At 40.1% G+C, this 27,422-nt stretch overlaps 1 protein-coding gene across 1 annotated transcript in view; it reads left to right on the top strand.

Annotated features, from left to right (window-relative positions):
• Nucleotides 1-27,422, top strand: part of Adamts12 (ADAM metallopeptidase with thrombospondin type 1 motif 12) — a 224,793-nt gene that overhangs the window by 117,936 nt on the left and 79,435 nt on the right. Inside the window, exons 4-7 of the mRNA XM_041631217.1 lie at nucleotides 987-1,183; nucleotides 2,035-2,118; nucleotides 14,686-14,810; nucleotides 19,054-19,203. Of these exons, the coding sequence (XP_041487151.1) occupies nucleotides 987-1,183; nucleotides 2,035-2,118; nucleotides 14,686-14,810; nucleotides 19,054-19,203 (556 nt within the window). The remainder of the gene's footprint in view (nucleotides 1-986; nucleotides 1,184-2,034; nucleotides 2,119-14,685; nucleotides 14,811-19,053; nucleotides 19,204-27,422) is intronic.

Genomic DNA, 27,422 nt, shown 5'->3' with positions numbered 1-27,422 from the left:
TTGAGCTTTCCAAGCCACGATCCTCACGTACCAAATGTTTCTCATATGGAGGCCTATCACCTTGATAACTTGACTGTCATCCTTTGGGTCATTTCCAGTTTCTTGAGTCAGGATGCCCTGAGCCTTCTGAATTTTTTTCTAGTTTGCATCTTCTCTAGTCTTATGTGTTTTTCAATGTTCACAGGAATAATGTAGTAGACATGAAAGTGCATTAATGTGAGACAGAAAATCCTGGTTGCCTACTGACTGAATGGGCTTAGTAATTTGGGGAATATATTAGTATGTATTCTGTGCATCAGCTTTCTCACTTGTAAAATGGAAAGAGGGATATGTACGTCAAATATATATGAAGCTAAAATTCAACACTTTAGTCCTAGTATATACTTACTGATTTGCCTATGGTAGACAATGAATAATTTAGAGAAAAAGAACACAAAAGAGAAAGCTCCCATGAGATAGAAAGAGAGAGAGAGAGAGAGAGAGAGAGAGAGAGAGAGAGAAGGGATATTCACACACTCAACTCAGAGCATCACACATTAGGACAGTATTTGATCACTGAGTATACTCCTGGCCTTTTAACACTTTATATTGAAATAGGTACTCCCTTTGATAGCCCAAGATATCCTTGAATTTGCCTTTCTTCTACTTTAACTTCTGAAGGAACTGGGACTACAGATGTGCCCACCACAAATCCCTGTAATATGTTTTTTACTGAAATGAACCATGACATTTTAAAAGAAACACTTCTTGAATGTCCCTATAAGATTCCAATTTGAGTAATTGTGTTCTAGTTCATTTAAATTGATCTTATGTTCATTTCACACACACACACACACATAAGAACATTGCACTCGCATGTCATTAGGCAGACATTAAACACGCAGCCTTGTGTTTTAGCAAATACAGGTGAATAATGTTTTTACATACAATACACATTAGATTTACATAATTTGGTTACTAACTATGCCTTCTGTTTTAATGTTCAGACAGTCTAGGTAACTCTGAGGAGCTAGAGCTACAGCGAGAGAAGTGGGAGAGAAAAAACTGGCCAAGAAGAAGCCTCTCCCGGCGCTCCATCAGCAAGGACAGATGGGTGGAGACACTCGTGGTGGCTGACACCAAGATGATTGAGTACCACGGAAGTGAGAACGTGGAGTCCTACATCCTCACCATCATGAATATGGTATGTCAGCCTGCACGAGGGGACAGTGCCTGACAAAGGAGATGTCCTTAGAAATGCTCTTTCCTCATCAAGGAATAGTATTGTCAGGCATGGTGATACAAACCTGCAGTCTCCAAATCTGGTAGGCCAGGGATGGGGGATTGCAAGTCTGAGGGTAGCTTAGGCTAGGTAGTGATAAACTGTCTCAAAATGATAAAAAAAAAAATAAGAAGAGATTTTGTTGTTGCTTCTTATAATACACCACTCACACAAACACATACATACACACACATGCACGTGCGCGCACACACACACGTGTTGGCATGCATACTCTTGAACAAAGCTATTACTTGCCCCATTATATGGTAATGGACTTTCATACAATTAGTCTGTTCCTTAAAAATGTGCTTGGGAAAATTTCCCTGGGAACACTTATAATTCATCACTTGCATATATCTGACTATTGTTATTTGCCAAGTGACTTGGTATTTTTAGGATGGCTTTGCATCTTCCGTTTCTGCTAGTCTTAGTCTAGGAGAAAACTCTGGCAAAGAAATTGACCATGGTTTTTTCAAGGTAGTTAGAGCTAGAACCGGAATAAGTTTCTACTGCAGCACTAAGTGTCACGCTTCTTTTTTTTATTGTTGCTGTGCTTTACTTCCCGGGCAGGCGACCGGTCCTGCTGAGACACTTGTGGTTGGGAGGTTTTAACTATCAGCCATGAAGAGCAATAGACAAATTACAGTTGCTGAAAGAAGGAAATTAATCTTATCAAGGATTAGACCCCCACCTTAGCTATCTGACACCAATGACCAGCCCTGGAAACACATACATGCAGGCGACACTAAATGACTTTCTGTTTCTGACTCCAGGTGACGGGGTTGTTTCATAACCCAAGCATTGGCAATGCAGTCCACATTGTTGTGGTTCGACTCATTCTGCTTGAAGAAGAGGAGGTAAGGAAGGGCTTCCTCCCATTCTTTCTGGAGCCATCCCGTTTCCACCCTCTCTTTTAGGACAGTTCTTGATAAGCACATAGTCTTTCTGCAATCCAAAGGGAAGGAAAACAGTATTTCTGAGTTCTTTCCCTGGGACTTGAGCAATCTTGAGTGGGAGATGGGGAAGAGTTTCAAAACTATTTAAGTTCTTCTCACCTGTGGTGGTAGTTATCATTACTACTAATGGGTTTTTCCTTGTTTTATTTTTTTCTTTTCCATCTTACAATGAAAGATATAATTACATTATTTCACCGCTCCTCATCTCTCTTCCCTCCTGCCCTTTCATGCCCACTTCCTACCCCCATATTCATAATCCCCTATTCTTTATCTGTTGTTGCTAATGTACATATAAGCATATATGGACATACAAACCTGTGTGTCTGCCTCCTAAGTATGTGTGCCATCATATCTGACCTCACTATCTATCTATCTATCTATCTATCTATCTATCTATCTATCTATCTATTTATTTGTTTATTGTATTATTGAAATCCAACAACAAAGCCCATAGTGGTCCCACCTCCAAAGCAGAGTTCAAAAAACATCCAGCGCTCACCATTTCTGCAATCATTAAGTTGATTCAAGTCTTATTTTATGTTGCCTGGATCACTACTGTGAATTCTCAAATTGCCCATAATATATTCTCTGGGAAAATAGTTTTATATATAACTATAATGGATGATTTTAAATACAAGTTCAAACAATAACTTCAACCCCCAAGACTTCATTTTTAAAAAGCATCAATTCTGATTTCTTTGGTCTACAGAGTTCTTTTATGGTCTTAATCCTTCCGTCTTTTCAGTTTTTCCTTATGCTGTTCACTCCCTTGTTTCCAGCTCTTGAATGAGTTCTAGAATATGCAAGGCATTTTTTTTTGGCACCATAGACTGTGTACTTATCGATCCTAGTATCTCAAAAATCCCTCCCTTGGTTCTGCGCATGACTGGCAACTTCTCATCATGTAAGCCTTTGTTTGAGTACTAACTCCTCAGGGAATTCTCAATGTCCAACCCACTCAAAACTGGCCCCTCTTCCTATTTCTTCTTCATGGGATGATAGCACTTGTGCCATTCACTATGGTTCTTTGTGTTTATTTGCTCCTTTGTGTATCTCAACTATTAGAGAAGGTAGCAGTGTGCAAGCAGAAATGGTGTTTCTTTATTCTGCGACACCCCCAGTACCTAACACAGTGAATAGAACATGAGTAAATGTACAAAGTGAAATTCAGTAAGTGAAGGAAACAGCCAAATTGATGAAATGCCTTTTAAGCATATTGACACACATAAGAAGGACCCTATTTACATCTCCAGCAAGAGATGTGGCTCCAAATGCCAGAAAAGGCAATTATTTTCTTAACAGTGCAAGTCTCCACCATCCATTAAAAAGATATTTTAAAAACTATTTTTGAAGCCTAAGTTCCTTTCCCCTCTCTTCCCAGCCAGCCCCATTTCTTTTCATTACTTGGGGCATGTTTGGAGCATCATGGAATCCCATTGCTATAATATTTCTTCTTCTGTCATCCTTTTGTTAATAAAATTTATTCAAAACTTGGGAAGCAGGCAAAAATACCTACTAATGCCTATCTGATCCTCTGTGAATGGAACTTTGGTTGTGACAGGCTATTGATGAGGATTCAGATGTGGTGAAGTTAGATACTGGTTTGTAAAAAGTGATGGGATGTACAAACGGCTTCTGTCCAGAAGAGATAAAGTAGATATATGTCCACCAAAGACGACCTTAAGCCTATTGGGATTCTATTGGCTTGTGAGGCATTAACTGACCTTGTACATAGTTTAACAATCTCACTCTAGTGTGTTTTCCACTTGCTGGAGCTGTGTTAGTTTGTTTTCTTGCATCTGTCTTTCTACCAGTTTTACCATCTTGCTTGTCCCTTCATCAGTCAGTTAAATGAGTCTTTCACACATGCTAATATATATTCATAAAGGAATTATGTTTAACCAGACACTGTAGCTCATGCCTTCAATGCTAACACTAGTGGAGGAAGAAGGATTGCCATAGGTGCAAGACCTAGGCTTGTCTCAGCAAGCAAACAGAATTCTGCTTTTAACTTTTTGAAATTTATGGTTTGACATTTTGGAGTACTAATGTTCACTCCTTCACAGTGGTTGAGTTGGTGGGCACCCTTGGATACAGTTGTGCAGAGTGGCCAAGGATTTTCAAATCAATACAAAGAAGGTTGGTCTAGGTGTGAGAAGGGAAAATTTTATCCTACATAGTCCCAGCAGAACTGCAGACAGCACTTTAAAATATTACTATGAGGAACAAGGATCCAGGCACAGGCAGGAAAGAGCATCATCAGAACAACTGAATGCTGGCTGCTTTGCCACCACTGACATTGTTCAGGGGAATATTATGGACCATTACATCGTTGTATTAGTTACAATTGCATTGTCTTCCCTTTCTAATTCTGATTTTGCGAATACACAAGAAATGGTTTGCTGTAGACAGTTTGGCCCTCTACCCTTGTCACTGCCAAATGTCCTTATGCAAGCTTTTGTTGTTGTTGTTAATCTAATCATTTTAATACAATGCATTGATTGGATTCATTCCCCTCCCTCAGCTCCTCCCAGATCAACTCCATGTTCTCTCTATCTCTCTCAAAAGAAAACAACAAAAAGAAAAAATTGGAAATCAAAATAGACAAACATACTAAAAAGAAAGAAAACCAGGAATACAAAAATAGTAACAAAAAGCAAACACACACACACACACACACACACAATGGAGTCTGTTTTGTACTGACCAACTCCTCCTGGCCATGGGTCCTGCACTAGAGTATGGTTGATATACCAGTGACATTCCATTGAAGAAAACTGATTTTCCTTTCCCCGATATGTATCAATTGCAAATAGCTTCTTGGTTCGATATGAAATTTGGTTAAGAAAGTTGACTTCCCGTTCCCCCGCTAGGATTTTGTCTGGTTTGAACCTGTACAGGTTCTCTATATACTGTCAATAATCTCTGTGAGTTCATATATGTATCAGTTCTGTGGTGTGTGGAAGAAACCACTTCTTTGGAGTCATCCACCATCTCTGGCTCCTGCAATCTTCCTGCCTCCTCTTCCACATAGATGTGTTGGCCTTGAGAGGAGGTGGTTGATGCAGACATCCCATTTAGGACTGAGTCTTCCAGTGTCTCTTACTTTATGCCCATGGTCCAGTTATGGATCTGTTTGTTACTGGCTGTCTATTGCAACAATTCTCTCTGGTGATACCTGTGCAAGGTTTTATAAAATCTCTAAGTCATACAAAGTTCAAAACTTAACACCAAATTTCAATTCACTATTCCCATTTTTCCTGATTCACAGAAAATTGTTCAAATTATTCTTCACATCTTTTACTAAGAAGCAACTTAAACAGCGTTGACAGTCGTGGATTTTGATACCTACCTAAAATCAGGGTGGCAGGCAGACATGGGAGAAAGGACAGAGTAAGTGACTGGGCTGTGCTAGCCTTCAGCACACAGTCCTTAAAACGTCACATCATTTTGCCATGTTCCATCAACCATATGACAAGTGCTGTGTTATTCACTGATGAGATAAATATGAATACAAATTCCTTTTCCTGACCCTGAGGAATTCAGAGTCTCCTGTCAAAAGTACAAACATAGAAATTTCAAATTGAAATTACCAAAAGGTTAAATATGTATGTGTCAGTGGTGTGGGAGGATATTTGGATTTCTAAATGGGGTTTTAGAGGGCACAAAGGAATTAGGCATTCAGAGAGGATATTCCACATGAAAGGACCTAGGTGAGCACTTCCTTTAGTGTTTAACCTGTTACTATACATCTGAGAGTAATGAGCACATTCCTGATACTGGACCACAAATGAAGATCAAGCGTCTTACTGTAACAGAACACAAACCATTATAATGAAGGTGAGAACGAAGGTATCAAATGAAAACCTGCTCATCGGAGACCTCTATTCTCTAAAACATGTACATATACACATATGCTCAAACATATATATCACACTAAATCAAACAACAAATCAATTAACAAAAGAAGAAAACCCGCCCACTTCCACTCACATGGGCTTGTTCTCCTGCTGTCTATTTCTGTCTGTGACATCATGACCCTCCAAGTAAAGAAGTTAGAGATGTAGAAGCCACCATGACGTGTGTGTTTCTCCCTCCCATAGCCAGTTAGCCCACCATCAGGTGATGCTTTCTTAGCTTGGATGTCACCATCTCTACCTGACTCTGTTTCTGGGTTTAAGGCTGTAGGAATGTACTTATGGCCCACTTAGAAGCAGTTAAGTTTCTTTCAATTCTGTTTTCTTATTGCAGCTCAGATGGCTTTGGCACAGGTATCCATCTGCTGAGAGAACCTTCCATTACTGACTCTCACAGCACTGCAGTTTTTCTTGGCAGAAACTACCATAGCTGTAATTTTGTGTGTTTATTTAATGCAAATTCTTCTACAAGTACATAAGACTTTCATTAGCACATAAGGGTATCTGCTAGACTTCTCCAGGAAAGAGAATTTTCTCTTGACCTCCGGAGTGACTTAGTGTTGGATTCAGTGTGGCACCAACAGCTTGTTGACTCTTAAAAATTTCAGTTAGTGGTTGTGTGGATTTATAATAATCTATAATTTTTTTCATTTTAAATGTCAATGATATTGACGAATAATTTTAGAGCCGTTTCTTTTAGAGAAGTAGTTTTTCTCTGATATAATGTGATTTATTTCTTATGCACGTGAGGTATTCCAGTTTTACTTTCTATCCACTTGTCTCTTCTTTATCTGTTTGCTCAGCCTAAGCGTCCTTAGCAGAGTGTGGCCAGACTACAGCACATCAAAAGCTGCTACCAGGCATCCCCAGGGAGATTAATGGAAGATTGTTTCTTCATTAGAGGATAGCTCAGAAAGAAAGAGAACAATTGGTAACAAAAGCGATGCTCTTGCAAAATCATTTCCTGTCTCCCACTTGGAGCCATCTTTGTGAGCTGTGACTGACTTCTTCCAGGTGGAGAGTGATCTAGGGCAAACATCAAGTCTTCACACAGATGCACACATATGTGCACACATCCTGACACACACATGTACCCGTACACATGTGGACATTCATAAACATGTACGCACATGACCATGCAAAATGCCCCTATGAAATCAGAACAGCACAGCTTCATGTAACCTCCTTGAGAAGAACAAAGCTTTTGTTGCCCTTGCTCAAATGATGGGTGGAAGCATGAGATGGCCACAGAGAATCATATCCCAGCAATTCCTCGTCCCTGAGAGAAGTTGTTACAGATCTCCTGCTTTGTTTTCAAACGCCAGTGCCTTGCTTCTTCCTCTCCCCTACTCGGCAGAGCTAGCCTCTCCCTTGCTTTACCACAAACCCTCTCGCCAATAAGTTGCGTACCTTACCACAAACCTTTCACCAACAAGCCTGTATTTGCCTCTGACTCTACCTTTTCGTCATTGCTTAATAGAGATGATACATATTCCTGGTTTTTACAATCCAGCTGATGGGTATTAGGGTACACAAAATGGCTGAGAAATGAGAGGCGCAAGTCCCTAATCTCAGACACATGCGGAGGAAAACAGGCGCAGAATCTGCTGCGCTTCACCTGACACAGCAGGTAAATCGCACCGTGGGTAACTGAATCCTATGGCCAGGAACAAAAGGGGAACAGAAGACCTTCTGCAAATGTCCTATTAAAGGAAGGTTGGAGATAGGATAGGTTCAAGCAGACGAAAAGGGCAGTGAAAAGCATCTTAGGAAGAGGAAACAACCTTTCAAAGAAAGGCAATTTTAAAAGTTAAAGGTGTGTTTTGGAAGAAGGCTGAAACAAGCAACTTAATGTTACTGTAATGTCACAGATATAAAGGAACAGCTTCCTGCAGGCCTCCAAGATTTTCTCCTGCCATTTTGCTCTTTGTTTTGTTTGAGATAGGATCTCACTGTGTAGACATGGCTGGCCTCAAACTCACAGTAATCCCCCTGCTTTTGTCTCCTCGGTGCTGAGGTTAAAGGCATATGTTACCATGTCTGATCCTGTTCTCCAAGTTTCATAATTTTACATTTTGTATTTAACTGTATTATTTTTGCAATAGATTGAAGTTTAAAGAGAAAGGTACTTTTTGCCTTTGGGTTTTTTTGTTTGTTTGTTTTGCTAATGTCTATGCGGCTGTTTCTGTACTGTTTATTTACCTTTCTTAAGTGCAAATAATGGTCTAACAATGAGTTATAAATTTTTACTATTTCTTATTCATTCCTTGAGAATTAAACACAATATGTTTTGATCACACTTAGCTCCACAACTCCTTCCAGAACCATCCTTTCTGTCTTCACTTCCCTACCCAGACAACTTTGAATTTTCCCCTCTTTAAAAGGAAGGACCTATCAAGTCAGTTTTTATGGCTTAGCTACTCCTGAAAGTGGGGCCAACTCCTGTATAGTGATTGATCTATCAGGGGCCACAAAAGTATCTGCCACTTTTTGTTCTTAACAGTCTTTTCACCTCTTCTTCAGTGAAAATCCCGAGCTTTGTGGTGAGGGGTGTGATATGTAAATTCCATCTGGGGCTGAATAGTCCACAATTTCTCATTCTCTGCACAGAACCAGTTGAAGGTCTACATATCAATTGCCATCTACAGCAAGAAGGAGCATCTCTGATGAGAGTTGAGAATTGCATTATCTACAAATATAGCAATAAATCATTTGGAGTCATTTTAATACTATGTCCATCTAGCAAACTAATAGTATCATGTTCTCCCCTAGGGCCCATAATCTACCTGGTCACAGGTACTTAGCACCATTAACAGTGCCAAGTATGGATTCCAGCTCATGGAGAAGGCCTTAGATCCAATCAGAAGATGGATCGTATTACTCCCATTATAATTATGTCACTGTCGCACCCATGGGCATATTTTGTCAGGTTGTAGCTCACAGGGCTTTATATTGGGTGATATTGATGGTTGCTTTTCTCCCTCAGTAGCTTGGAAAACACCTTCCAGCATTGGGAAAGCTAGGCACTAGAAATGAAGCTTCTAGGTCAGTATCAGCTTGGCATTCCATGTTCTATGATTCAAGTTATGTGGTGTCTTCAGAAGGAAGATCTTAGGATCAAGTTCTGGATGGTAACCGAGAAAGCTAGCAATAGCCTGCAATGCTTGGTAGGCTGTGGGGCCCCACTGGCAAACTGCTCACAAAGAAGGAAGCACTGTTTCTTCCTTCCTTCCTTCCTTCCTTCCTTCCTTTCTTCCTTCTCTCTCTCTCTCTTTCTTTTGCTAGCATGCACTGTCTAATTGGAGTATCATTCCTCCATTGTAGGATAATTTCATTAAAACTATATATGTGTATATATATATGGTTTCTTATTTCATATGTATGTATGTTTATGCTTCCACAGTAATATGCTTCCATCCATATATCTTCTTCAAAAGACCTTCTTTCTTCATCCCTTTATTCCATCACAATTTCCACTGTCTTACCTTCTGACCTTCAGTTGTTTGTTGAATAAATGTAACATTATTTTGACTAACAAAGCTCAAACGCTCTATGTTGACCAGAACAAAGCAGAGCACTACACAAATGGAACGTTTTCTCAGATTGAGGCATTGACCATAGCATATGTAATACAGTTGCACATCCATTGTGATGCCGGGACTTGACCCCATGGCACATGACTGACCAGAAAGTGTCCCTGGTTGAATTTGGTTGGGTGAGAGCTGCCCATTGGCAATGCCAAACATTGTCAGAAGATTTCTTGAAATTAGATAATGTGGTTTCTACAACTAATAAAGAAAATGTTGTGGATGGATGGAACCAAGTGTGGTGATACACACCCGTAATCCTAGCACTCTAGAGGCTAAGGCAAGAGAATCACGGATCAGGCCACCCTGGACTACAAAATGTGAACAAATGTCAAATGAGCAAGAACTGAGCAGTAGAGATGGGAAGAGGAAAGATTATTATTTTTGGTGGATAATTTTAGAAGTAATCATAATAACAGTAAGAGCTGAAAAAGCATTGTCATTATCTGAACACAGATATATTTATTTTCTATGTTTCAAAGCTTATAATACCAATTAATTATAACAATTACCTTCAGATAATTGATTTTCTATTATGAAACTATTATAAAATCTATTAATTTACTTTATGCCTATTAATATCTACATTTAATTATTGGTTTAGCCTGTCTATATTTTATTTTGAGTTAGCTGAGTCTCTATCTCTTAAAATAACAACAACAAAAAAGAAACCTGGAGAACTTGGATTATTGCTGAATTGAACAATTTAGCCTTGGGCTCCCTTGTGTAATCAATGGCAAAGCCACAAGTCTGATCACTAGAGATTGATCTATGGGGCAAGAAAACAGAGCAAACCTTATAGTTACTTTGTTAAAACCCTCCAGGGCTTCTATAACTGTGAAACAAATCATGGTCACCATGACAAAAAGCTCTAAGCTGAAACAGATGCCAGGCCTCTTCCAGACATCACGACACAGCTCACTAAATCTCCAAACACATGTTTTATTTATCTCATGGTCCCGCAATTGAGAGTTTGTCATTCTGGCTTCACTTCCAAGCATCCCAAGTGCAATAGAACAAATGCTAGTAGGGAAAGATATTTGAGACCAGAGCAACAGTAGAGTGAGCAACAGTATAGTGTTGCTATGTTGAGAACTTCTGCAAAGGCCTTCTGCAAACTTAAAAGCTATCTGAAGACTTCCCTTTGAACCTCCTCTCTTGCCTTAATAGATTGAGTTTGACATTTCTACAATTGTTGACTGCCACTCCAATTTAAATGACAGCTGCCAAGAGAATATGGTCTTGAGCTGGTGAGACTTTTAGTCCTCTGTCTTTAGAAGATAGTGTCACGGTTTAGCATGAGCTGTGACTCATAGGGAGCACAGGTGTTCACAGCTAAGCATCCTTGGACATCCAAAAAGACCTTGGTAAGTTTTCAGTCTGTTTACTCAGTAGCAAGGTTTGGCTATTTATCTGCCCACTAAGGCAAACAAGGAGTTACTGAGAAAATAGAGTTCTCACTGGGATTATAAAATACTGGAAGATCCATGAGAAGCCAAAGCATCCAAAACAATACTGTACTTACAACCACTATTGTAATCAGTAACCCGGAACTATTGGATTCACCTAGAAAAAATATTAGAGTGAGGTAACCCAGACACAGAAAGACAAATATAATATACACTCACTCATAAGTGGCTTTTAGACATAAAACAAAGAAAAACCAGCCTACGGTCCACAACCCCAGAGAACCTAGACAACATAGAGAACCTTAAGAGAGACATACATGAATCTAAGTAGGAAGGAGGAAAACACAAGATCTCTTGAGAAAATTGGGAGCATGCAGATCACAGGAGAAGGTAGAAGAAGAAAGGAAGGAAGGAGGGGGAGAAGAGAAAAATGTATAGCACAAAAAAAAAGAAGAAAAAAAATATTCACAATAATGTCATTTGAATGCTATTTCTAGTGTGAGCATTGGGAAGCAAGGGAATCTTCAGATCAATCTGTGGCTTTGCCATTTGAAAACTATTGCTACCAACTCCAATTCCTACAGTACAATTCTTCTCAGTTGTAGATGAGTCAATGAACTCCTAACTACCTCACATTAGTTTACAAAAGCAAGTTGAGTGAAGTATCAAGATGTAATCTATGATCCTGTATATGCTATAATGTGGGTGGATTGTTTTATATTACTTTTAATTAGGAATACATATCTCTGTGTGAGCATGTGCGCAGAAGTGCTGGTGCCAGCAGAGACTAGAGAGGGCGTTAGTTTCCCCTGGAGTTAGAGTTACAGACAGTTGTGAGCCGTCGGACCTGGGAGCTGGGAAACATCTTTGAATCCTCTTAACAGAAGTATGGGCTTTTGGCCACTGAACCATCTCTGCAGCCCAAGGATGGAGTTTTAAAATTCAGTATCTTAGTGGAACTCAGAGAAAGCTGGAAACTCTGGAACTAGCACCTGGAATATGCCTCTTGAATTTGGTGTGCTTTCTTCTTAGTTTTTGACTATAAGTTTTCCCTACCCCTCTACCTTCTCCTTCCCTCACTCCCTCCCTTCTCTCCCCACCTTCCTCTCCCTCTCTCTCCCATGCATGCAATTTTATTTATTACGCTGATAACCATTGTATATATGCACTATGCACAATATAATATTTTAAAACATATAAGCACGTGGAATGGATGAATCAGGGAAATAAAGATGTGCCTCACCTCATATTTTCCCCATAGTGAGGACACTTAACATCTGTCTGTTCTTCTCGTGATTCTCACATATAATAAATAATGTATTGTTATTGACCATGGTCACCATGTCATGTAGTAGAGCTCTAGAACTTATTCCTCTTACCTAAATTGAGATATGAATCCTTTCACCAACCTATTTATATACCTCTACCTGTGTCCCTTTTTGTCTATTTCTAAGTTCTGTGTTTTCAGAGTCCTCATGTAAGTGAGATCATGTATTATTGGTCTTTCTGTGCCTGGCTTAGTCCACTTGATATGATGTCTTCCAGGTTCTTCCATGCTCTCAAAAATGGCAGAATTTCCTTCATTTGTTTGTCTGAAAACTGTTTCATTGTTTTCAGAAAGCAAAAAAAAATAATCAAAATTATTGTATCCATGAATATTAAGTTGATTTTATATCTTGGCTGTTTTGAAAAATCCAGCAGGGTGAATGGGGATCTGCAGCGTACAGAATTCATAACTTTGTGTATATCCCCACTAGAGGGATTGCTAGATCAAATAGTAGTTCTGCTGTTATTTATTGAGAAACTTACATGCTGTTTTTAATCAAGACTATACTAGCCTAAATTTCTACAAACTGTTCAGAAGTTTCTGCCTTACATTCTGACCAATGCCTGTTATCATTTGTCTATTTGTCAGTAACTGTTCTAACTGACATGTGGCAATAGGGCGTTATAGTTTTAATTAGCATCCACTTTCTCCTCTTGAAATTCTTCTTACCCTGTCTCAGTATGTAGTCTAGGTTGGTCAGAAACTCACCTATGTAGCACAGGCTGACCTCATTTCAAGACCTTCTTTCTGCCTCAGTTGCCCAACTCTGGAATTATAAGTGTGTGTCAAATACCCAACCTTGAGTATTTTTAGTATGCTTATTGGCCATTGTGTGTCATTTTTTGAGAAATGCCTATTCATGGTTTCTTCTTTCCCATTTTTAATTGAGTTCTCTTTTTGCTGTCTAGCATGACTAATTGAAAAGTTTATCTTCCCTTCAATGAATTGCATTTTTACCTTTGCCTCCACCCCAAAAAAACCACTCAAGCGTGTTTTCGTGGGTCTACTTTTGGATCTCTGTCTATTGACCCACACAAGCACCCCATCACACTGTCATGGCTGTGAACCGACGTAGTAAACCTTAGAATTGGATTCAATTAATTGTCAGATCTTATGTTTCTATTCTGAGACTTATTTTAACCAATATAAGAACCGTGATTAAGCATGCATATTTTATGATGAGCTTGAATACGTCTAGAAAAGACCCAGCCAAGCATTTAACATGAATTACAATAGAGCTACAAATCAATTTGAGGGGTAGAATCCTCACTAGACTGAACCTTTGAACCCGTAAATGTAGCGTCAGTTCTCTTCTTTACCTCTCTAATTTTCTTTATCAGCACTCGGACATTTCCAGACTACAGATTCTGCACATGGCTGTTAGTTTCATTTCTGAATACTTCACTATTTTTAAATAATTATAAATTTTAATGTGAATTTTTTAAATGTAATAGGTATTCTCTTAGAGATACCCTCTCCCCCAAGAAATAGAAGCATATAGTTAAAACTAGACCTGAAAGCAACCTGGTCACAGTTGGTGTTTTGTCTGATAATCAAGCTTTCTGCATAAAGGAAGCAGAGACAAGTCGACTTCCCAGTTAGGGTGATGACTAATATCTAGCACATCTTTACCAGGAACCTCGAAGCTTCTGAGCTGAGAGACCTTCATCTAGTTCTTCCCATCTCTCAGATTTAATTTCCTTTAATTATAAAATGAACATAATGATGTTTCATTGCCAGCAATGCTGAGTAGATGGCGAGGAAATTAGATGACGTAGTGTGCAAGGACCCAGCAGCCAGCATCACAGCTGCCTTCCCAGCAAAGGAGGCTTCTTGTGGAAAATTCATTCGTTTCTCATGAGAAATGAAAAAATAAAATAAAAAGCTGCTTGGAACTTTACTATCATAGAATGCATCAGCCCACTAGAAATAAAACTTCAAGTAATGTGAGTCTTTGTTATATTTCCAATTTATTTTTAAGGGCTACTTGATGTGGTGACAGTTTCTATCCTGAGGTTCCTCCTTTAGGTCTTTTTAATAATGTCAGGGCATGGGTGGGTGACTCTCAGAGCAGAGAGTCAGTCCAAAGGGAATACATTTGCCTCTGCCAAATATCTTCCAAGTGCCTGGAGCATCATCTCTGAAGTGCTCCTGAGGACTACTGTCTAATACAGTAAACTGGATCACAAAGAGCCTACTCATACATGTCTTTTCTCTCCTTTTTCCAGCAAGGATTGAAGATAGTTCATCATGCAGAGAAGACACTGTCCAGCTTCTGCAAGTGGCAGAAAAGCATCAATCCCAAGAGCGACCTCAACCCTGTCCATCACGATGTGGCTGTTCTTATCACCAGGTACCTCAAGTCGATATGCAAAGGAGGGTAACCAGCCGAGAAAGGCTAGTGGCTGAAAGTCTTGTCATATGTACACCCTCCTGGGATTCTCACCTTCCTTTTCATTTCTTGGTCATTTGTGACAGCAACAGCTGTGGCCAGTGAGCCCCTTGCTGGCTGATACCATGGAGAGGGCATTTAGCAAGCTTGTTGATATGGTAAAACTCTTTCTTATAAACTACGTCTGTTGGCAAACAAGTCTCTTTTCCTATAATAACAAAGATTTTGCCTTTAAAGTTGTCTTCTTTGCTTCAAGAAATACATTTTCAAACCCTTGATTGAAGACTTCTATAACCCTCAGCTGGTGGACTTTCTGAACTTTATATTTCTATTTAGTCTCCCCTTTTCAATTTATAAGACACAATTATCTAGGGACTTAGCTGTTCTAACCCACTCTAGGCTGATGCCTAGGATACAGTACACACATCCTTCCCTGAGTAAATGAGGTAATGTAAATGTACCTTTCTCCTTTTCACCCTCATGTTTAACATGAGGTATAGTGTAGACGTAGGTCACTTGCCTAGAATTGGTTAGGCCCTGGGTTCAGTTCACATCATTGCAAAGATATGATTTTGTGAGGCTGGAGAGATGGCTCAGAGGTTAAGAGCACTGACTGCTTTTCCAGAGGTCCCGAGTACAATTTCCAGCAACCACATGGTGGCTCACAACCATCTGTAATGAGATCTGGTGCCCTCTTCTGGTTTGGAGTCATACATGTAGACAGAACACTGTATACGTAATAAATAAATAAATAATTTTTTTTTAAAAAAGATATGATTTTGTTGTAAGAACAGATGGATCCTATGGTACTACTTAAAAAAAAAAAAAATCAAAACTTTCAGGATCCAGACTATGAAAAGCTAATGAGCTTTCCTAATCAATCCAAGGCTCTTTGAAATCTGATTTTTTCCACTGGCTGAGTAAACATGTATTGACTTCCTACTATGTTCTTTATAATAATAAGGGCTCATATAATAAAAGGGTGGGGTTAGTTGTAGCTTATGCAAATTTACAGACATCCAGAAATCTAAGGATGTGTACTAAAAGAGGCCTCTTCTGCTAGGGAGAACCAGAGCCTTTGTGCTTAATGTTCCTCATCTGCACAAACCTACTCCACGGGGACTACTGGTCTACCTAAGGTACAGTACATCCTAGAAACCCACTGCTTTAGGTTTATACCAAAAGCTTCTCTTGGAACAGATTTCCATATAACCAGGTTTTAGTACTTTCACTCAAAAGCAGGACTCTGATGATTGAAATTTCAGTTGCGGGTAGGACAGACGTATGCATCACATGGGATTCATTATCATCCTTTATATTAAGTTAATGCTATCAAAATGGTACGGCTGCTCTGATCTTAATGGCCTGTTTTTCACAGGACCCATCACGTACCCAGGACCTTAGGTTTTTGACCTTAGGACTCCTTATCTAGGGCTTGATAAATCAGACTTACACCTGACTTCTCGATGGAAACTATGAAAGCCAGAAGGTCCTGGATAGAGGTTCTGCAGAAGCTAAGAGACCATGGATACAAACCCAAACTACTATACCCAGCCAAGCTATCGTTCACTATCAACGGAGAAAACAAGACATTCCAGGATAAGAACAAATTTAAACAATACGTAGCCACAAATCCAGCCCTACAGAAAGTAATAGAAGGAAAATCGCAACCCAAGGGATCCAACACTGCCAACACTGCCTACAATAACCCAGGCATCTAATGACCCTTCACGAGCACATCTCAAAGAAGGGAGACACACAATCTCTACTACCAAAAGCAATAAGAATAACCGGAGTAAACAACCACTGGTCATTAATATCACTTAATATTAATGGGCTCAATTCACCTATAAAAAGGCACAGGCTAAAAGATTGGATACGAAAACAGGATCCAACATTCTGCTGTTTGCAAGAAACACATCTCAACCACAAAGACAGGCACCTACTCAGAGTAAAGGGTTGGGAAAAGGTGTTTCAAGCAAATGGTCCTAAGAAAAAAGCAGGTGTGGCCATACTAATTTCTAACAAAACTGACTTCAAACTAAAATCAATCAGAAGAGACTGAGACGGTCACTTTATACTCATAACAGGAACAATTCATCAGGAGGACGTCTCAATCCTGAATATATACGCCCCCAATATAAAAGCACCTACTTATGTAAAAGAAATATTAGTAGAACTCAAGGCAGACATCAAACCACACACACTAGTAGTAGGAGACTTCAACACACCTCTCTCTCCAAGGGACAGGTCAATCAGACAGAAACCTAATAGAGAATTAAGAGAATTATTGGAGGTAATGAAGCAAATGGACTTAACAGACATCTATAGAACATTCCACCCAAATAGGAAAGAATATACCTTCTTCTCTGCAGCTCATGGAACCTTCTCAAAAATTGACCACATACTCGGAAACAAAGGAAACCTCCACAGATACAAAAAAATATCAGTGTCCACCTGTGTCTTATCAGATCATCACGGATTAAAGTTAGAAGGCAATTCTTTGTTTTGGAAGCTGTTCCTGTAGATAGAGGTAGCTATCTACCTTCTAATTTTCACTTATGAGACTAGTACCCCAAATGACTTGTAAAACCCCAAACTATTTCCAGACATTATAAAAAGTCCCTTAGGAAAGAAGTAAGGTCAAGATCAATTTCCACTCCTCACCCTCCTCCAACCCCTACTAGAAAATGTTGGTGTGAAATAAAGAAGAGATGAAGAGGAAATGAATGTGGAACTAAACACTGCACCTGAGGAGCTTTTCCCAGACCCACATTGGCAGTGCCCGGTAGAATTGCTCTTGTGGAGCACAGATGTGTGAGAATAGACTACACTCATGTTCCCCTTGTGCAGAACTTCCGAGGCATAGTTTCTTGTGTGTGTCTTCAGTATCTGAGAGAGATAAAGCCAGCCTCCTTTTGAAATCCAAAATTCCGTGTCTCAGAGAATTATATTCCTACAATTCCTTTGCTGTCTCCTCTTTCCTGCTCTTTGATGCTAAGCTGTTAGTAGGTACCTTCTTGTGTATCTGATAATTTCTTAATAAAGAAATCAGATACATGTAAATGCCATAATCAAACTGAAAGAGTTAATAGATTAGTAATGGGTGTCATACCTTTTCCGCAGCAAGTCCCTGAAGAACCGTACTTTTAGACTAAGTATTAAAACATGCATCCTGCAGTCAAGGCCGGGATGTATCTGGCTGGAGACTGTATGATCTAACTCTCAGCCCTCCACCAGCTGCCAACAGTCAACATATGATTCACGTCTACGTTGCTTATGAAAGGGGGCTGTTTCTCACACTCCCTAGCCCTACCCACTGGGAGAACTGAACTCACAGTTTCTCCAGGTGTGGGTCCTTTCCTTTTCCCAAAGGACGCAGAAAGCAAGTGATCGTTTGTTGCTGCAGACGAGGCCCACACAAACCTTTGCAACTAAAGTCTGGAATCACCACCAGTGCTTGTGCTAACCAAAAGTTCCTCTTGTGCTTGAAGAAAGTCTAGTGACTAATTAATGACTCTGAAAACTCTTGTCAAAAACTGATCTATCAGGATATGAAGGCCTGCTTTTGTTTGAAAAGCTGCAGTGTTTTCTGAAGTTCTCTGAGGCTTTCCTTCCCTTTTTTCTAGCTAATTTCCGATGAAAAGGGGAGATGAGGTGTCACAGTGTGCATGGGTTATGCACACACACGGTATTCATGTGTAAGTTTTATTAGTGTAGTCTGACTAGATAGATAATTGATTTCATCTCCGTGGGATAGTGAGAGAAACTGCATTTTTCATAAGACAAAACAAATAAACAAGCCCCAGCTGAGTTTTGAAAACAGAGCTCAGAAAATCCAAAAGGGGGTTTCATGTCTAAAAAGAAAACTGCTAATCACCTCTTCCTTATTCAATGTTTAACTTTTATTTCCAGTGCACTATTTTGTTAGCCTAATCATACTCATCCCCTGAGATGATGTGCAAAACCACTCAAAATAAAATGCTTTCAATTCTCCCAACATTGTAAAGTTTGGGAAATTGAATTAATTAAGAGATAAGATCAGAATGGGTCCAATGGATTCAAAGTCCTGTTCTCATGTGGGCTTTATTGTAAAACATGCTTTGAAGATACCAACCATAGTAGTGTATACTGATGTAGTTTTGCAGGAAGCTTGTTCAAGCATTTCTTTGGGTGTTTAAGCATCTCTGGTCTCTCCTTTCAGAAAGGACATCTGTGCTGGTGTCAATCGCCCTTGTGAGACCCTGGGGCTGTCGCAACTATCAGGAATGTGCCAGCCTCACAGGAGCTGCAACATCAATGAAGATTCTGGCCTACCCCTGGCTTTCACCATTGCCCACGAGCTTGGGCACAGGTAAAGAGTTCAAGCAGCAGAGATGCGCTTGCCATGGTCATGTATCCCTAGCACTGAAGGGAGTGGAAAGCAATTAAAACTGAGTATTACAAGATTCGGTTTGCATGTGGCACAGGTTCACCCCCTGACCTCTGTAACTTCTTCTGAGAAGCAGAGAGAATGCCGTATTTCCCAACCTTCATCTACTCTGTCCTCACCACTTATAACAATTATATATTAGAGTCAGTGAGACTTGCTTCAAAAGGCAATGTTTGTTTGTTTGGGTTTTGTTTAAGACACAGTCTCCCATGCTGGCCTGAAACTTATAATGTAGCTCAGGCCAGCCTTTAATTCATTACAATTCTCCCACCTCAACCTCCCAACTGCTAGGATTATAGGCATGAGTCTTTATATTCATCTTGAAATGGTAATATTTTTAAGTTTAGTAATATCACTTCCCTTTATTGGTTAAAGGCCCTTTGACAACAAATGGAGATCCAAATTATCTCCAGTCCTTGTATAATTCCACACTAACAGCCATGTCCAATTACAAAGGATCAAACAATACTTAGGGATGATATGCTGTGATGTTAATCTTCATTGTCAACATGATTGGATGTAAAATCACCATGGTAACATATCTCTGGGTGTGTCAGTGAGATGTTTCCAGAGGTTTCATTCAAGAGGGAAGACACACTTAGTCTTACAATCCCATAGTCTTTGTGACTGAATGAGAAGGATAAAGTGAGATGAATCCCAACATCCATTTATCTCCATGTCATGGATGCAGATGTAAGTGACCAGATGCCCGCTGCTCCAGCAACCATGCCTTGCCCACCATGATAGTCAATGATGATAGCCACCATGGTAATCAGTAAAATCATCATAATGTTGCTCAGACTTTCCTAATCACCTTACCTGCAGTGGAGCAGGGGAGGGTAATAATGCAGTGATGCCCCTGCCTCAGGCTCCTGTCACTTTGATCTCCCTGGTAGGATGACCTGTTCCCTCATGAACCAGGTAAATCCCCTTTTCTTTGACTTGTTTCTGTCAGGGCATTTTATTACAGCAACAGAAAAGAAAGTAAGACAGACAGGCAGGCATGTCCTAAGGATGGATTATTGCTAATGTTTTCTTCCAGGTAAGATGAAACTTCTTGAAAAACATCTTAATGGACAACTTTAGAATCTGATCTGTAGCAGGCTTTCTTTTAGGCCACTAACTGGCTCCCAAGTCGTGACACAGACACTTATTATTAGTTTTGAGTGCTTGGCCTTACCTTATGTTTATTTCTTGCCTGCTCTTACCACTTAACCTGTTTCTCTCCATCTACGTTTTCCCTCAGGACTTTTTGCCTTTCTTTCCTTCTGTGTGTCTTACTCCTGCCTGGCCCAGAGCATTTCCCTGTCTTTCTCCCTTGATCTCTTCTCCTTCTTCTTCCTCAAGCCTAGATTTCTCCTCCCACTTGTTCTCTCTGCCTGCCAGCCCTGCTTATCCTTCCTTCTTCTGACAGTCAGCTTTTTATTAGACCAATCAGATGCCTTAGGCAGGCAAGGTGAAACAAATGTAACACATCTTTACATCCTTAACAAAGAGAGCAATAAGAAATGTAACACATCTTTACATCTTTAACAAAGTTAAAAAGGCAATAGTAAAAAATGTAACACATCTTTACATCGTTAACAAAGAGAGCAATAAAAAAATGTAACATAGCTTTACATCTTTAACAAAGTTAAAAAGGCAATAGTAAAAAATGTAACACATCTTTACATCCTTAACAAAGTTAACAAAAGCAGCAGCAACAAACAACACACTTTCACATTGTTAAAGTAATATTCTGCAGCATAAACAAATGTAATGCATTTTTGCATAGTTAAAATAATATTTCACAGCACTGATCAACACGCCCCATCTTTTCAGAGGGTGGAGGTCTGAAAGCAATGAGTAAAATAAATGTTTTCCAGAGATTTAGCTATAGTATTATCTGAAAAATAAATGGCCACTGTAGTTGCGAAGAGGTCTTGGAATATCATTTTAAGGACTAACTTTACTGGCCAGTAGTAGGATATATTACAGGGTAACTGGCAGGAAGCTTTAAAGCCTCTACTAAGCGATTTACTGACTAGAGGCTGAAGTTCTGCCAGGACCTTAAGCCAGAGAAAATATTGCTCCTGGTTAGGAAAAACATCAAAGTCTTTTAATCTGATTTTAGTTGGTATGGCTGTGGAATGACAAAATTAAGGTCACTAAACATATACAAAATTAACACTCCTGACCTTCTACTTATGCCATTAGACTTTTCATTGGGTAATGACTGCTCTCAACAGTCTATGAACTAGACACTATTGTTAGCTTTGATCTTATATGTATACGTTAAATGACAAAATTAAAAAAAATTGAAAACTTCTATAAGCTTTCAGAGACCATTTACACACCAATTAGTAGAGCATTCAAGTTATTTAAATATATGCTTTAGCTAGATGTATTATTGAAGTCAGATGTCAGAATGTTTGAGTGAAGGTTTGATAAAGATTCTGGATTTGCCAGCCATCAAGGGTTCCCCTCGGTAAAGATCTTAGCCTATTGTGGCTTTGCTTGTCAGTGTAACCACAAATGAAAGAGCTTTTTCTAACAGGAGATTCAGAGTGAGGAGTCCCATGAACAATTAATCTACCCATATTGCATCATGGGAGCCCGCCCCCACCATTGTTTCTTCTCCTCTCTATAAAGAACAAACACCAGGCACACTCAGTAAAGCACTAGAGAAGAGTAAGAGTTGAGAAGAACCCTGGAGACTGTATTGTGTGAGACCTCTTCAGTCCGGGCTCACTCACCATAAAGCTTGCAACTGTGCAAAGTAATTTTACCTATGTGACAAGGCTGGAACATTGCCCCATGACTGGGTAAAGTAAACACTTGCTCTGACTTTTCCATCAGTCAGTAGTATGCTCCTAGATGGTTCCGTTGATCTTGCTATACTTAATTTTATCTGTTAAATGAGTGGGTGGCACCAGGCAAATTCTTAGGTGCTGTGATTTATTGAATCCTCACAACACAGCCCCGATGACAAGTGTGATATCTTTTAATATCTTTGGTTGTCAAAAATTCAGAGATAGAGAACATAGGTGACTTTTTGTAATTAAACCATGATTGGCAATGTGGATGAGCTACACCAAAATGTTAGTCCTGGCAAAAACAAGCAGTAATTGTTAGTCTTAGCAAAATGAAAGATATTCTCATGTACAAACATATAGACCTCCTCAATCCTGCTATGTAGGGGGATGAGGCTCATGAAGCAGTTAGTACCCAGCACTTGGGTGGTGCCACAAAGGCCTCATGGACTCCTGGAGACTTTGATCCGTGAAGGGCAGTAGGAGTGTTCCCCGGCCCAGCCCTGTGGTAGAAGTGCAGGCACGCCTTGTGGACAATGGGCATTTTCACTGGCTCCCAGGCCTGCTATTAGCAAGAATCTCTTCTTTACAACTCGGGTATCAATTCTCATTCTTTTTAAATTGATATTTTGTTGTATTTGGCATATACAGGTGTTTTGCCTGCATGTATTTCTGTGTACCACAGGCATTCTCAGTCCCATAAGGGCCAGAAGAGGGCATTAGATCTCGTTCAACTGGAATTATACCATTGTGAGCTGCCATGTTGGTGCTGGGAACCTAACCTGGGTCCTCTGGAAGAGCAGCCAGTGTTCTTAAGTGCTGAGTCGTATCTCTAACCCCAGTTTTTAGAATTCATTTTTAAAAAGAAGAATGTTCCATCTTGAGCTGAGTATTCCAGTCTTGTCTTCTCTGTACGTTGGCCTGTTGTGGATTTGTGAACTGCCATTCCATCTACTGCAGAAGGGAGCTTCCTGGACGAAAGCGGAAAGGTGCATTAATTTATAGATATAATAACAAGAACTTAGGTTCCAGCTAATGCTATGTCCATTGAACAGAATAAAATTAGGTCCTCCCCTAGGATCTATGACCCTAGCCAGCTACAGGGTTTGGGCCCAGTTAATGGTACTAGCATAAGTTCTGCTGTGTAGAGCAGGTTTTAAATCCAATCAGAAAGAGTATTGGTTATGCCTATATATCCACTATTGCACCAGTGATGTATCTTGCCAGGCCAGTTGTTATTGTAGTCTTTAGGGCTCACAGTTAGGTAAAACTGCTCAACACTTTATAACCCTGATAATGTAAACAGAACCTCTCAAACCATGAAAGTTTTCTGGTAGGAATAAAGCTTCCAGGTTAGGACCAGGTTGAGTTTTTTTATGTCCTATGATTTTAGTGTGTGGTGTCTTTAGCAGGAGAGTCTTACCATCCCATTCTGAAGGGTATTCAAGAACAGGGGTAATAGCCTGTTACCTGTTAATTTGGGGTGATCTAAGAGACTCCACTGACCAGTGACTCGTCCAAGAGGTAGCCCATACTCAGCACTGAGCTTTTTATTTGGTGGTTATAACTGTCTGAGAGAGGTGTTGTTCCTCTGTTATAGAATAACCATGTCTCATTTCTTTTTATATATGTACATGTTTCCGGAAGGTCCTACAACAATACATTTCCACATAGAATTTTCAAAGGTGTTTGGTGTTCCTCATCCCTCTTCATACTCTCGCCTCATCCCTGCCCTCCCACCTTGCCCCATTAAAGCTTTCCTGTTTCTTCATTCCTCTTTTTTTTTTTTTTTTTGGTTTTTCGAGACAGGGTTTCTCCGTAGCTTTTGGTTCCTGTCCTGGAACTAGCTCTCGTAGACCAGGCTGGCCTCGAACTCACAGAGATCCTCCTGCCTCTGCCTCCCGAGTGCTGGGATTAAAGGCGTGCGCCACCACCGCCCGGCTTTCATTCCTCTTTTTGCCTCATTACACTGGTATTCTCTCTACCTTCTCTTGAAATCAACCATAACTTCTTACTAGTTCATTGACTTCTATGGGTATTCAACCTAAATATTTATGAACTACTGAATAGATAATGAAAATATATATGCATACAGCATAATATTTAGCCGCAAAGAAGAAATGAAATTTAGAGGTAAATAGATGGAGCTAGTAATAATAACTCAGAGTGAGGCAACTCAGTCACGCACAGAGAAATGCTGACTGCTCGCTCTCACCTGTAGGTGCAAGATTTGAAACTCGGCTATGTGTATGTAAATTAGAATATATAAAATTACTTTGCTCTTAGTAATGAAAGCACCATGGTTATATTGAATATATACATTGGCTCAATATCATCACCCCAGCTTCCAGATTGTGCTGTTTCATTTATTGAGCTTTTCTCCCTGTCTGTTCAAACCTGGTATTCTCTAAAAGATTTGGAAAAGCTCATATTCCCATTTCCATGGTTCTTGTTCTCTGCAAGTTTCACGGAACCATAAGATGAATAAACACTATAAGGTAAAGAGCAGATATACCCCCACAAAGTGTTACTGAAGGCAAGGTATTTACTTAAGCTACTACTTCAGCTTGTAATTTAGTAAACCCACTTTAAAGGAATTGAAACAACGAAGACCCAGAGAACAGGCTGGCCAAGAAACCCCTGGGATTGTTACAGCAATACAAGGTGCCTGCTCCAAACTACTGCTTGGATTCTCCCCAAGGGGTAGAAGACATCTTTTGGAGACAGACCCTTTGCCACTCCAGCCCCATGCGTTCTCATCCTTCACTGTTCCTGACTTACTACTCCTCCACCACCTTAGCGCAAGCAGACAGTGCCTTTGTTTCATAGCACCTTTTTCTTCTTAAAACAAGAATAGAGCTTGAGGAAAAGATTCTGCAATGCACTAAAAATGTAGGAAAACAAAAATGAGATCTTGGTAAGCTTCTATATTTTGAGTATAGAATGACCAGTAACCAGGACCATTGTGATACACACGGATTGTCTCACGGGGATAAAAGCAAGTGGATCATACGTTCCAGTTAGACCGGGCTGCAATGGCAAAATTCTATTTCAAAAGACTTAAGATGTAGTTCCATGGTTGAGTGCTTTCCTAGCAAGCGCAAGAACCTAGATTCAGCCCTCAGTACTAAGAAAACATGAAAAAGTCAACCTCAAGCACACAGATGTGTATATTAGAATACCCTCCACTGAAAAGATCATCCTTTGGGACTGGGGTTGTTGCTCATTTGATAGAATGCTTCATCAGCATGCATGAAGCCTGGAATTTGACCCTAGTACTTTATGAACCAAACAGGAGGACACACACCTGGAATTGCAGCACCTGGGTGGTGGAGGTACTTGAATCACAAGTTCAAGACCATCCTCAGCTACATAGCAAGTTAGGGGCCAACCTGAGCTTCATAAGACCCTGTCTCAGAAATATCTTCTTTGTGAATTTTTTTTGAGACTTGCTCCCAGTGCAAGACCTTTTCTAACTACTGAATATATGACATTGTGCAGAAAACGCTTAATGAACAGGTTGGACTGATGGGCAGCAGCCTGGGGAAGCCTTACAAGAGGTTTCTACTCTACCACTTTCTTTGTAAGTAGATGATTAAATCTGCAGACTTATTCTTGATGTTTCCTTGTGAGTTTTATATTCATGGACTGTGATTAAAGTTTGCAAGTAAGTTGCTAATACTGCAATACATAAAACACAAGAAAATATCTAAATTCCAAAGTCTATTCTGTGCATGAGCTGCTAACGCTGACCAGATCCACTAAAGTGAAATGTGAGTTTCTTACTCAGAGGAGTGAGAAAAAATTTTAAAAATCATACTTTTCTGTATTCTGTTCTGAAAAACTAAGCCAACATCTCTAGGATCTAACTGGCCCAAATCTCCATGGGAACAGATTTTTGTAGGAACCTCAGGTATCTGTGGAGAATCCTAAGGATATTAGTTGTAGAACGACAACTCTGGGTCAGTTTATTTCCTAAGCACCTCTGGCATGACAGGCAGTTCAATATTATAGTCCTTCAGAACTGCTTTCCTGGCCTGCCATAACAGAGAGAGACCACGGGACAGACACACAAATGAGTTCAAAACACAAGATCTCTATTGAAGACCACATTTGCCTCCAACAGGATGGATGGCTTTTGACCTGTAAAATTATTCTCTAAAAGAAGGAAATTAATCTCGACAATTAATATCTGTTGTGTATACACATGTGTGCACATAGGTATGCAAATGTGTATATATGTATGTGTGTGTACTTGTATGCACACGTGCACAGAGGCCAGAGGTCAGCATTGGGTTGATGGTGTCTTCCTCGTCTGTTCTGCATTTTATTATCTGAGACAGGGTCTCTCACTGGTCTTGAACTCACCCAGAAGGCCAGGCTTGTCGGACGGCAGGCACCAACCATCTTCTCCACACTGGAATCATAGATGCTGACTTTTTACATGGGTTCTAGGGGACAGAACTCATGTCTTCATGCTTGAGTTTGCTGAATTTGATTTGCTGAGTCATCGTCCAAGGGAAATTTTATTTTGTTTTTTGTTTTTTGAGGCAGAATTTCTCTGTAGCTTTGGAGCCTGTCCTGGAACTAGCTCTTGTAGACCAGGTTGGCTTCAAACTCACAGAGATCCGCTTGCCTCTACCTTCTGAGTGCTGGGATTAAAGGCGTGCACCACCACTTCCCGATTAAATTTCTGTTGCTTATGCGACTTTTGATCTAGACCGGGCCTTGCTCAGTGGCTTTTGGGTCTTTCTTCCTTCAGATCTCTTCCTAGCACTGTGGTGACTGCCCATTTTCTAGAAGAGAAAGTAACTTGCAGTAACTCAAATTTCATCAAACCACAGAGCTCAAATTCAATCCAGACTGTCTATCTTCATAACCTCTGCTCTCAACCACTGAACTGTGAGGTCTCCCCATTGTGTGGGCATTGAAGATCTGTTGGAATGGGGTAAAAAAAATCTGTTCGTCAGTGCCTGGGCCTCCACCAGAGACTCCCTTAGACTGCTTTCTTGATTCTCTTGGATTTGCTTATACTGGACTTGCTTCAAAGAGAAGACAGGTGTACTGGGACATGCTTTGCTCTTCTGACTTCAGAATACAGGGAGCCAGGTTGAGCACTCTTGGCTTCCTGCCAAACAGGGAGCCAGGCTGAGCACGCTCGGCTTTCTGCCAAGCAGAGGTCTGTTTTAATTCTCCATATGGCTGCCGTGGTTATGTAGCTGAGGTTAAGGGCATGTCTATAGTCATCCCTGAACTTCTGAGTCCAAAATTAGCTATGTCCTTCCAACTTCAAAGTCTCACTTCATAAATAGCCCCCTTCGGAACAAAAGTGGCTTCCTGTGGGTTTTA

The sequence above is a fragment of the Microtus oregoni genome, unplaced genomic scaffold, assembly GCF_018167655.1.
Source record: "Microtus oregoni isolate MIOR12 unplaced genomic scaffold, Mior012 000036F_ref0000092, whole genome shotgun sequence".
Lineage (NCBI taxonomy): Eukaryota > Metazoa > Chordata > Mammalia > Rodentia > Cricetidae > Microtus > Microtus oregoni.
The sequence above is the reverse complement of the archived record's forward strand: the minus strand, read 5'-3'. Positions and strand labels throughout refer to the sequence as shown.